The 13,219-nt window shown below is 32.9% G+C and overlaps 1 protein-coding gene across 1 annotated transcript in view; it reads right to left on the bottom strand.

Annotated features, from left to right (window-relative positions):
• The window catches only part of LOC142841992 (ubiquitin carboxyl-terminal hydrolase 9Y-like), a 160,834-nt gene extending 150,282 nt beyond the window's left edge, over window positions 1-10,552 (bottom strand). The window contains exons 1-4 of the mRNA XM_075958973.1: window positions 10,457-10,552; window positions 5,098-5,243; window positions 3,930-4,009; window positions 1,666-1,778 (exon numbers count right to left, since the gene is read on the bottom strand). Of these exons, the coding sequence (XP_075815088.1) occupies window positions 1,666-1,778; window positions 3,930-4,009; window positions 5,098-5,243; window positions 10,457-10,552 (435 nt within the window). The remainder of the gene's footprint in view (window positions 1-1,665; window positions 1,779-3,929; window positions 4,010-5,097; window positions 5,244-10,456) is intronic.
• Window positions 10,553-13,219: the final 2,667 nt, after the last annotated feature.

Genomic DNA, 13,219 nt, shown 5'->3' with positions numbered 1-13,219 from the left:
TTTACATCAAGAACAGACTACAATTTCACATACAGAAAATTTCATTCTTGTTAATCATCTTTTCATTCATTTCTGAAGTAATTATGTGAAATTTCTTACACAGCACTACTGTGAACAAATTAACATTTTCATTATAGTAATATTCAATTCACTGTATAATTTTATGTTTCAGAACCACCTGCAATCTTAGCACTCAGAAAATATAAACAGGAAGATTTTAGGCCAGTCCAAGCTGTATATTGAGCCCAGTGATATAAAAAGTCTATGTCATTTGAGAATATTAAAATAAAACCTAAAAAAGATTACTAATGATGTATCAGCAATGGATTGCTTATAACTAACTGCACTGTGTACACAAAATAAATGCAACAGTATTTTCTCACCCTGGTATGTTGTAGTCTAGAAGCAAAAAATCAAAAGTCTAAACATTCTTTATTCACTACAAACATTAAGTCTTAATAACTCAAACATTACTTCCAAACTTTGCATTAACTGACAATTAAAAAGTAAATTCTGAAGTTTACAGCACATATGCATAAACACACATATAGCCGGGCGATGGTGGTGCAGGCCTTTAATCCCAGCACTCGGGAGGCAGAGGCAGGCGGATCTCTGTGAGTTCGAGACCAGCCTGGTCTACAAAAGCTAGTTCCAGGACAAGCTCCAAAGCCACAGAGAAACCCTGTCTCGAAAAACCAAAACACACACACACACACACACACACACACACACACACACACACACACACACGCAGGCCCTGGCCATTTTAGAAAAATTTCAGTGACATTCTGCCCATAAAAAATATGTATGTTTCACAACTTATGGTTACTTGCAGTTCATAAATGACTGCCTTGTCATTCAGTAACTTGTTAAAAAGACTTCTATATTGTCATTAAAGGAAAACTGAGATGCAGGAAAAGATGGCTCAGTGGTTAAGAGCACTGCCTGCTTTCCCAAGGTACTGAGTTCAATTCCCAGCAACCACATGGTGGTTCACAACCATCACATAATGAGATTTTGTGGGAGGAGGGAAGGAGGTGGAAATTTTCAATAAAAAAATAAATTAATTAAAAAAAAAGAAAAATGAAATCTTACGATGGATCAATAGTAGTCTTAAGTTATTTCTGTTCTAAGCTATAATCCATCTGAGAATACAAAATTATGTTTGACTTTTTCAGTGTCAAAATTAAAGTTTGAACTTCCAAAATATTTCAGTATTAATTTGTGGCTTATATTTCAAAAAGAAAATTAAACTTTTATCTTCCAGGGTCAAGGTAAGTATAAGTTTCTTTGCTTGCTTCTACATGAAAACTGCTAAGTAATTTTATCATTATCAGTTAGTGTTTCAGCTATATTGAGACATTACTACCCAATTTAGAAATATATTTTAAAAATAAACACAACTGTGGATAACTTAGAATCAATACTATCACACATCTGGTAAACTATATTGTTACAAGATACTTGAATTCCTAAAGGCAGATTTTATTTAAAACTGTACTTAAAACCCCACGCAAGATTTACTTAAAAAAAAAATCTCCTCCTTCCAAATTATATCACACCTATTAATAAAGTTGATACTTTATTATTATTACCAATAATATTTTTCAAACAGACTCATAGAAATCATTATATAAAACCAAATCTCCCTCATACAAAACTCACATGAATTTCAAATTTCCATCCACTCAGTGCCTCATCCGTAAGTATTTTGGTAAAAGATACAGTTAAAACATCTCGAAAAAAACGCTGACAAGCTTCACTTTTAGCATCAAGGCCTATGAAAAAGTATAATAAAACAGATAAAAAACATTCCTATAGCCAAGTTTGTGACTACATATAACATAGTGTTAGAAACTGGTGTGTTTTCTAATCAACATAGAATATTATATAGTGTTTGAGAGAATTAGCATTAATATAAAAACTCAGGATAGAATTCAGAAAAACTACATGAAAAACTCATCAAGGAATTGCAACAACTGAAAATGTCTCAGAACATCATGTAGCTTAACATTTTCTGATGTCAGTTAAACCTAAAACACTACTTAAAAAGAAAGGCATCTCTGCTTCACATGATACCCCAAAATAAGGGAAAGCCCTTATAAACTGAAAGTGAATCATTATCAAGCATCATTTAGAATTCTGGTTCAGCTTACACTGTACTGTAAAATGCCCTGTACGTATGTGACATCTTCTGAATTAAGAAGATCTCTCTACAGTTGCTAAAGAGATACCTCACCAGTTAAAAGAATGAATGTACTGTTTTTGGAAAAAACATTGTTTAAGTCCCAACACTTCCACCACAGATTCATAAAACACTAGTAACTCTAGCTCCAGGGTATCCTATACCTTCTGGCCTTCATGGACTCCTCAAGTCATAGGCATATTCCCCCATAGAGACAGATATACATATGTATATATTTGATTGAAAAAATTGACACAAGGACCAAAGATATATAAATATGCCATCTCATTTCAAGGACTTGAAAAATGATCATTACATTAAGTTGGTTTATCGTTTGCCTTTGAAGACTTAAAAAGTAAGGAATATTATACAAATTCCTAATCAGTGGTAAGAATGCACAATACCTGACATGATAAAACAGAAAAAAAAAACCTGTCCATTCTAGGATCTAGGACATAATTCAGTTAGTAATGTCTTTAACTTATATGTCTAAGACCTAAGTTTGATTCCTACGTTTATACAAAAATAACATGTAATCTCAGTGCTTGGAGAGGATAAAAAGATTCCTGGGGGGGGGGGGAGATTCCCGGGGCTCCCTAAACTATGTGACAAGTGCTAAGACTAACATTCCCAAATGTCAGGTCTTCTCTGTCCTCTCTACGTACAATCATACACACATGCTCACCTGTACGTACAGACACAGATAAAAATTTATTCTAAACTACAGCTATACTGCAAAAGTAAAAACTAGATTTTATCATTTCTTTTCCTGTGGTTGCTTCACAGCAAAAGACCCCATATTTCAAAATATCCATGCTCCTTTTGAAAAACAAAAGACCTCCTTTTCTTCATTAAAGAAAGCAAACATGTAAGAAAATTTATTAGAAAATATACATGTAGTAGTAATGGAAAAACAATTTTCAAAAAAATATCAGGGGCTTTCATTATCACATAATTTTATTTACTGGCATTCTAGTCAATAAAATAGCATGTTTGGGTAATTTTTGCTGAAATAATTTTATAAATAAATGTCTCAATGCCTTAGATCTAAATTTCACCAAAAATGCAAGAAATTATATAGCTATCAAAAAGCAAAACTTTTAAATTGTAAATAATCCTTAATGTGTATTATAATTTAAAATGAATGTGAATTAAACTTTATTGCCTTCTTAGAAACATTTAAGTACACATAAAATCCTGCTTCAAATTTTACAAGTTCAGATTGCTTTTTATTTATCATGTTAAATATTTTTCATGTTTTTTAAAATTCATTTTTTAAAATCCACTCCATATTCAATTCCTCCGGCCATTTTCCTACTGGCATTTTGAAATCCTATGGTCCAATGTTTAAATAGGCCTTAACCTCTATGTATCAACCTTAAGACTAATCTAATGTAATGTGAAAATGACTACAGAGCAGCAGTTTTCTATCTCTGGGTCTCAACCCCTTTGGCAAACCTCCATCTCCAAGAAAATTGAAATTATGATCCCTAACCATAAAAAACTTATGGTTATAAAATAAGGACAAAAATATTTTATGATTGGAGCCACCACAATATGAAGAACTGTACTAAAGTGTTACAGATATACATAAACTTAGCCTTACCAGGAAGTTTATTGATATTGACGGAAAATCACAAATATTTAACTTTGTAATAGAAAAATATCAAAACCTTCAAAAATATTTGGTTTACATATATAAAAGGCATATACTATGAAAAGAATGGGAACATGTGAAACTCACCTTTTTTACTAAGATCAATAGAAGCTTCTAAAAGTACTTCTAATTCTCCCTTTGGCACAACAGGAACCACCCATTGAGGTCTAATAATTATTATAAAATAAGATTATTTTTCAGAACATTACTCAAACACTTTAAGTTATGTAGAGTGCTTTTAGTAGGAAAAAGAGTGAAACAAACGACAAACAAAATCCTTTTAGATTTAAAAGAAAATCCTGCAAACATCTCCTTTCGTGGCATTAAAGATATACATTATAATCTATATAAACTTTTAAAGATAATATCAAATAACAAATAACTCATCATTCTTAATAAAAAACAAAACAAAATTCAATTGCTAATACCTGTAGTTAGAAAGGAAAGTGTTCTTTCAATTTTTTTTTTTAAAGGAAGAGGATGTTAAGAGAATGTGAGTCTTTTGGGTGCCCTTGCGTGCTATGTGCCATAAAACTTACCAAGAATATCTGGAGCCTTTTGTCATAACAGTTTTTGATGATAATGTGATGATGGCATCTATCTCCTTATTACTTGATTCAGGAATCAGGGATTTTTGAAGATGTAGCTACATACTTCACTTACCAACAATGGGTGAGTGGGCCAGCCTGACAACTTACTTAGAAGGTTCTATATAGGGACACGTTGCAGCAGAACTTTACTTCATTAGAGCAAGAAAAAGAGGTATATTCTCTCAATCAAAGGTGTTAAGAACCAGGGGTTTGGAAAGCAGGGAACATGTCAAAACTAAGAAAATATGCTCAACAACTTAAAAGAATATGTGGAATGAAATCAAGTTGGCTGTGTTAGACAAACACAAAAGGAAGTTTAACTCCTGACCTTTAAGTATCAGTTTGACAGATTTTATTAGACATGTTAAATAGCAAATGTAGCTTCCTCTTTTTGTAGTTATGCATATTTTCTAGTAACCTAATGTATCAATAAATGTACTAACAGAGTACAATTAGCAACAAAACTATAAAAGAGAGTATTATGGGTAGAACAGAGTGTGCACAAAGGGAAAACCACAGAAAAGGAATAAAAAAATCTCCTAAATTAGTGTTATCCACTGACCCTCCCCTTTCCTCTTATTTAATACCAATTAATTTTTTGGTCAAAAGCAGTTTGTTCTTTCAAGTCATTACATCAATATGCATACAGATAAAAATAAATGCACCTGTTGACCAAATCTTCCAACTTTGCCAGGTCAGCATGGGGAAATGAAAGATCTTCATCTTCATGCTGTGGTGGAGCATCACCTTGACCTTGTTCATCTGGAAGAGTCACTGGAGAATTCTCATTGGAAGAGTCAGATGATGAGATCTTAATTAAAAGTTAAAAAAATCCCAGACTTAACTATTTATAAACACATGTACAGGACTTAGCAATTCACATATCAATATATATCTAGGATAGGATTACTTATTATCTGATATATATTATCTCTGTATTTAATTAATCTGGGGTAGTACTACTGATCTCTGCCCCTTTCCATCATCATGCATGCTATTTCCCACAAGATTAAAAATAATAATTATTATATAGCACTGTATTAATTAAGCTGACTTAGAGAACACTTTTTAAAATGATTACTACTAGTATAAATAGTTGTAGTTAACTTTATTCAAAAAACTTTAAGACTTTAAGACGTTCATTTGTCACCACACACATACCATGACATAACTAATAACTAGAAACATGCTTTTGACAAAATACAAAACCCATTCATGATAAAGGTCTTGGAGAGAGCAGGGAAACAAGGAACATACCTAAACATAAATAAGTCAATAATCAGCAAGCCAACAGCCAACATAAAACTACATGGAAAGAAACTCCCAGTGCTTCCATTGAAATCAGGAATAAGACAAGGTTGTCCACTCTCTCTATATATATTCAATATAGTCCTTACGGTCCTAGCTACAGCAATAAGACACCAAAGGGAGATCAAGGGGTTACAAATTGGAAAAGAAAAAGTCAAACTCTCACTGTTTGCTGATGATACGGAAGTTTATTTAAGTGATCCCAAAAATTCTACCAAGGAACTTCTACAACTCATAAATACTTTCAGCAATGTAGCAGGATACAAAATTAACTTTAAAAAAATCAGTAGCCCTCCTTAACAAAGATGAAATAAGGGCTGTGGAAGAAATCAGAGAATCAACACTCTTCACAAATAGCCCCAAATAGCATAGAATATGTTGAAATTACTCTAACCAAACAAGTGAAAGTCTTATATGACAAGAACTTTAAATCTTTGAAGAAAGAAATTGAAAAGGACACCAGAAAGTAGAAAGATATCCCACGCCTTGGGTAGGTAGAATTAACATAGTAAAAATGGCAATCTTACCAAAAGCAATCTACAGATTCAACACAATGCCCAGCAAAATTCTTCACAGATCTTGAGAGGACAATAATCAACTTTATATGGAAAAACAAAAGACCCAGGATAACCAAAACAATCCTGTACAATAAAAGAACTTCTAGAGACATCACAATCCCTGACTTCAAACTCTACTACAGAGCTACAGTACTGAAAACAGCCTGGTATTGGCATAAAAACACACAGGAAGACGAATGGAACCAAACAGAAGACCTGGATATCAATCTACACAACTTTGAACACCCGATCTTTGATAAAGAAGCAAAAAATATCAAATGGAAAAAAGAAAGCATATTTAACAAGTGGTGCTGGCGTAACTGGATATCGTCAACATGTAGAAGGATGAAAATAGACCAATATCCATCACCATGCACAAAACTCAAGTCCTCACATAAAGCCAGCCACACTGAACCTTACAAAAGAGAAACTGAAGTACACTTGAATGCACTGGCACAGGGAACCACTTCCTAAATATAGCAGCACAGAAACTGAGAAAAGCAATTAATAAATGGGACCTCCTGAACCAGAAAAGCTTCTTTAAAGCAAAGGACACGGTCAACGAGACAAAACGACAGTCTACAGAATGGGAAAAGATCTTCACTAACCCCATATCACACAGAGGTCTGATCTGCAAAATATATAAAGAACTCAAGAAATTGGACACCAAAAGATCACAAAATCCAATAAAAAAATGGAGTACAGACCTAAACAGAGAACTCTCAACAGAGGAATCTAAAATGGCTGAAAGAAACTTAAGGAAACGTTCAACAACTGATGTAGGTGAGTCTTCTTTCTATGTGTTTCTTTCATTGGTTAATTATTTCGGGTAAAGCTAGCAGAGAGCCGGGCTGCAGCCAGCGGCTCTCATGACTACAAACATCCTTAGTCATCAGAGAAATGCAAATCAAAACAACTCTGAGATACCATCTTACACACGTAAAAATGGCGAAGATCAAAAACACTGATGACAACTTTTGCTGGAGAGGTTGTGGGGAAAAGGGAACAGTTCTGCATTGATGGTGGGAATGCAAGCTGGATGTCAGTGCCGCGATTTCTCAGAAAATTATGGAACAAACCTTCATCAAGACCCAGCAATACCACTTTTGGGTATATACCCAAAGGATGCTCAATCTTTCCACAAGGGCATGTGCTTAACTATGTTAATAGCAGCTTTGTTTCTCACAGCCAGAACCTCGAAACAACCTAAATGCCCCTCGACCGAAGAATGGATAAGGAAAATGTGGTACATTTTACATAATGGAGAACTACACAGCAGAAAAAAATTACAACAGCTTGAATTTTGCAGGAAAATGGATGGAGCTAGAAAACATTATTTTGAGTGAGATAACCCAGACACAGAAAGACATTTATCACACGTACTCACTTATAGGTGGGTTTCAAACATAAAGCAAAGAAAGCCAGTCTATAAACCCCAACCCCAGAGAACTTAGATAACAATGAAGACACTAAGAGAGACTTACATAAATCTAATCTACATGGGAAGTAGAAAGTAGAAAAAGACAAGGTCTCCTGAGAAAGAAAATTGGAAGCATGGGGACCTTGGGAAAGGTTTGAAGAGGGAAGGGGAGAGGCAGGGAGTGGAACATAGAAAAATGTAGAGCAATAAAAAATGTAAAAAAAAAAGAAAGAAAAGAAAAATACTAATCAACTACCATATACTTAAAAAACAAAAGAAATAGTTACGTTAAAAAAATCAATTTGGTCAACAATAGAGATAAGAATTATAGTTAATATTAGCTATCAAAAAATTAATAACCAAATCAGTTAATACTATTTATCAAAATTCACTTCAATGACAAGTCACATGAATAATCTGCAAAACTTTACTCAAATTTTATTTCTGGGAAAGAAACATTCAGAATGCTCAGGTGTTGTACTTCTGAATGAAGAAAGTCTAGAATGGAGTGCTCTAAAGAAGTAAAGTTTTCTAGCATTCTCACAAAATCCAGTTTATACAACAGGGGATGAGAATCACAAAATTAGAAAAAGGTTCTAAGTATCATGACTTAAAAGAATGAACAATTTCCGAACACAGGATTATAGCTCATAAGCAGTGTATTTATTTAACAATGAATAAGACTATGAAGTTTGATCCCTAAAACTCTGTAATCCAAACAGAAAAAAAGTACATCACTAGTATAAAAGGCTATTACTTTATCTATCTATATTGAATTATCTTCATGAATCAATTGAAGTCTCCAACACAATCTATTCAGAAAAAACACATTTATAAATAGGCAGTTAACATTTCTGTACTTAAAGTAACTATGAAGCTGTAAAGGGTTGCATTAAATTAACAGAGGGGGACTTTCAGAAATTGAAGGTTTCTAGAATAATTCGTAAGTGAATACTTATAAAATGCTCTAAATGTAAAAGGAAGATAATAACTAAAAATTTATTAAGTTGATAAGGAAATGTTCAACATCCTTAGTCATCAGAGGAGTGAAAATCTAAACAACTCTGAGGTTACATCTTACACGTCAGAACGGCCAAGATTAAAAACACTGATGACAACTTATCCTGGAGAGGTTATGGGGTAAAGGGAACATTCCTGCATTGCTGGTGGGAATGCAAGCTCTCTATAACCAACTTAGAGGGTAGAAAAGGACAGTAAGAAGCTTAGAAATGCAAATGGTCAGAAATCAGAATACTGAGACTGAACCACTATTCTATTTTCCTACAAACTTATCACCACTACATCACAAAGGATTTATTAAGAAGTTTGTTTTCACACAGTATGTTCACATTTCAACTGCAAATTTCAAGCCATATGGAAGATCATGTTGGAGAGAGAGAAAGTCTGACCGGAAAGTAAGTATTTAATTATCCTCAGAATTGCAGAGACTGTAAAATCAATAAATAAATTGTAAATTTAAAATAACCATTAAAAAATGAAGGGTTTTAACAAATAAAGACAGCAAGGTGAGCAAAAATAAAAACCAGGAGATGAAAATTTTTAAAAACAAAATAAAATATTAGCAATAAATAGTATAATAAGAAAGAAGGAAAATATGGACGGGATTGTTAATAGACTAGTGTTCCAACACAGAAAAGCAGAGAGTGAAAAAGGAAGTAGAATTAAAAACACTAATATCCAGAAATGTGAGATACTTATATATTAGGAAGAAAGAAGAATGAAAACTAAACAGAATTACTAAAATTTTTCATATGGTTTTAAGCAAGATAAAGCAGTGCCTCGTTGCTAAATGTTAGGTGGCAATCCTAGAAATAACAGATCAAAATTTTTAAATAAAAATCTTTGAGTACCAGGATTAAGTTTTGCACCGTGTTATTAGTTCTTTTTATTTCACAAAAATATTACTTTTATTTATCTATAGTGTATATACACTTACTGACTTCCCAGTTTCATAGTATTTTTAACATAGTGCTTACATATCTGTTTAGACACTTTCTCTTTATGTGGCTTTGGAAATGTTGAAATATAGGCTCAAGATAAAGGAGGAATAATGTAAGCATACACATACACTTGCACAAAGGAATGAAAGAAGAAAAGAAGGGAGGGAGTCGGGAAGATTAAAGATGCATACAAAGTCAGATAATCTGAGTTAAATCCCAACGACATAAATAGTGGAAGTAAATAAATATGCACTTCCACATATTCCATGTTTTCTGTTTTCCATACATAATAAGTTAATAAATAACAAAAAATGAAAGTAAATTATCAACATTAGATAAATAGTCCTTTCAAAAATCTTACTTGTGAATAAAAATTCTTACTCCCATGACAGGAAAAGAAACAATTTTTGAGATCTAAATCAAAACAAAACTTTAATACTCATCTATATCTTAATACTTTCAAACAAATATTTCATTGACTTTTGTTTTACAAATGAAGGGAAACAAGTTTAAAGTTTAGTAACTTGCATGGAACTTTAACATAAATAGCTTATTTCACTCTATGCTTCTGACCAGCTATAATGAGTAACGTAATAATTTTGCTCCAGATTCATAATTATCTTTAAACAAAGTAAACACAAGTCTTCAGCATACATAATATTTAAGTTTTTCCTGTTACTAACAGCTAGTCATTTTTCTTAAGTTTTTGATTAAAAGTTCAGAACTATTATCCAATTGTTAATTTTCTACAATACCCTTAAATATACTATAATCATACCTGGTTCTTTTGGAAAGAAGACTGAGACTGCCCATCAGGAGCCTGCCCCTGGTTTTCATCCCCTCCTACTGGAGAGCCACGAGTCATGACTGTCATGATCACCAAAGAATAGACCTTCGCTAGTTTGTCTGTTTATGGAGTTGTCCTAAGAGAAGAAATTATAATCTACTCATAAGAGAGAAAGTACTAGCATGTGCCAATCCCTAAAATCTCTAATTCAAGAGCAAACAATACTGCAGAAATTAATAACCTAAAACTATAATAAAAATTGAAAAGACGAATAGGAAATCAACCCAACTTTAATGACCACTCCAAATTTAAGCAAGATCTCTATAATTGGAATACAGGATTAAAAAAATTAAACAAAAGTAATAAAAATTTTAACAATATTTTTACTCACCCTGATAAAATGTTTTGCCGAGACAACAAGACTTGCCAGTTAAGTAAAGGCCAAAGTATAACACTAGAATACTCAAAGGATTACATTATGACGAGAGTTTTTGCAAAATAACACAATAGCATTGATTAAAACATTTAAAATATTTAGGACAGTGATTTTTAACCAAAGCTATAAATCTGAAAATAAAATTTCCTATCTTTTCTAAGGATGCAAATAAAGCCTGACTTTGGCCTGGACAGGACTAGACCACCTTTCTAAGGTTAGAACTTGGTATTTGTTAAATATCTCTAAGAAAATAATGTGCCATATAAGTGAAAACCAAGTTTCACACGAAGAGCCAAGTGTCGGAAGTCAAATAAAGTAAAAAGGAATAATCTGACATTTACCTGAATTAATTACAAGAGCCATCTCCAGCTAAAAGAAGTCATGATCACAAAAAGCAAGCTAGATAGAGTGAAAACTGAATAACCACAGGAATTGTTTGATCATATTGGTAATTGATCAGTTACCAATACATAGGTAAAATAATTTAATAATAACGGTTTTATAATAATAATGTAGTCTTTCTTGTGGATTAATTTTTCTCGTATACAAAATGATTACATTTTTTATGAATAAAGAGGCACAAAAGGAAAAAAGCTCATTTTCATGTAAATATTAAGTAAGCAAAATATAATCATAACCTAAAGTCTAATTTTAGAATAAGTTAAAGTACTATAAACTTTAGTAATAACCATAAACAAAGGAAACCAATAAAAGTTAATTTTTGACCGAAAAATTTACTAAATTTTTTAGATATTAAGCATCATTATGGTGAGGACAAACATGAATTTTCTTAAATACAAAATGACAATTGTCAAGAAATAATGTGACCTATCACCATATACAAAACTAACATCCAAATGGATCAAAGACCTCAACATAAAGCCAGCAACACTGAACCGTACAGAAGAGAAAGTGGGGAATACACTTGAATACATTGGCACACAGTACCACTTTCTAAATATAAGTCCAGAAGCACAGACACTGAGAAAAACAATTAATAAAAGAGACCTCCTGAAACAAAAAAGCTTCTGTAGAGCAAAGGACACTGTCATTAAGACAAAAAGGCCACCTACTGACTGGGAGAAGATCTTCACAAACCCCGCAACAGACAAAGGTCTGATCTCCAAAATATATAAAGAATTCAAGAAACTAGACTTTAAAATGCTAATTAATCCAATTAAAAAATGGGGCACTGATCTGAACAGAGAATTCTCAACAGAAGAAGTTCAAATGGCCAAAAGACACTTAAGGTCATGCTCAACCTCCTTAGCAATCAGGGAAATGAAAATCAAAACAACTCTGAGATATCATCTTACACCTGTCAGAGTGCCTAGAATCAAAAACATCAATGATAGCCTTTGCTGGAGAAGATGTGGAGTAAGGGGTACCCTCATCCATTGCTGGTGGGAATGCCAACTTGTGCAACCACTATGGAAATCAGTGTGGTGGTTTTTCAGAAAATTATAGAACAAACCTTCATCAAGACCCAGCAATACCACTTTTGGGTATATACCCAAAGGATGCTCAATCTTTCCACAAGGGCATGTGCTCAACTATGTTCATAGCAGCTTTGTTTCTCACAGCCAGAACCTCGAAACAACCTAAATGCCCCTCCATAGAAGAATGGATAAGGAAAATGTGGTACATTTTACATAATGGAGAACTACACAGCAGAAAAAAATTACAACAGCTTGAATTCTGCAGGAAAATGGATGGAGCTAGAAAACATTATTTTGAGTGAGGTAACCCAGACACAGAAAGACATTTATCACACGTACTCACTTATAGGTGGGTTTTAAACATAAAGTAAAGAAAGCCAGTCTACAAACCCCAACCCCAGAGAACTTAGATAACAATAAAGACACTAAGAGAGATTTAAATAAATCTAATCTACATGGGAAGTAGAAAGCAGAAAAAGATAAGATCTCCTGAATAAACTGGGAACATAATGACCTGGGGAGAGAGTTTAAGGAGGGGGGGGGGAGAAAAAGGTAGGGGAGCAGAGAAAAATGTAGAGCTCAATAAACATCCATAAAAAAATAAAACAAAACACCAAAAAGGAAATAATGTGATCCTAGACAAGTACTGGACCAAAAGTGGAAAAGAAAAAAAAAAGATAAAATATGCACACTTATGTATCCATTATCTCCATAGTGCTGATTATTTATTATATCTTATAAATTCTTACTTTTGTTGTCTATGAGTAATCATTTAAACAGCCTATGTAAAAATTTCATGACAATCTTATTGTTTTCTTATGGTTTGTCTTGCTAATAAAACTAAAAAGTTTTCATTAAATTAAGGCAGGGTAACTTTCT

The sequence above is a fragment of the Microtus pennsylvanicus genome, chromosome Y (assembly GCF_037038515.1).
Source record: "Microtus pennsylvanicus isolate mMicPen1 chromosome Y, mMicPen1.hap1, whole genome shotgun sequence".
In the NCBI taxonomy this organism is placed as follows: domain Eukaryota; kingdom Metazoa; phylum Chordata; class Mammalia; order Rodentia; family Cricetidae; genus Microtus; species Microtus pennsylvanicus.
The sequence above is the reverse complement of the archived record's forward strand: the minus strand, read 5'-3'. Positions and strand labels throughout refer to the sequence as shown.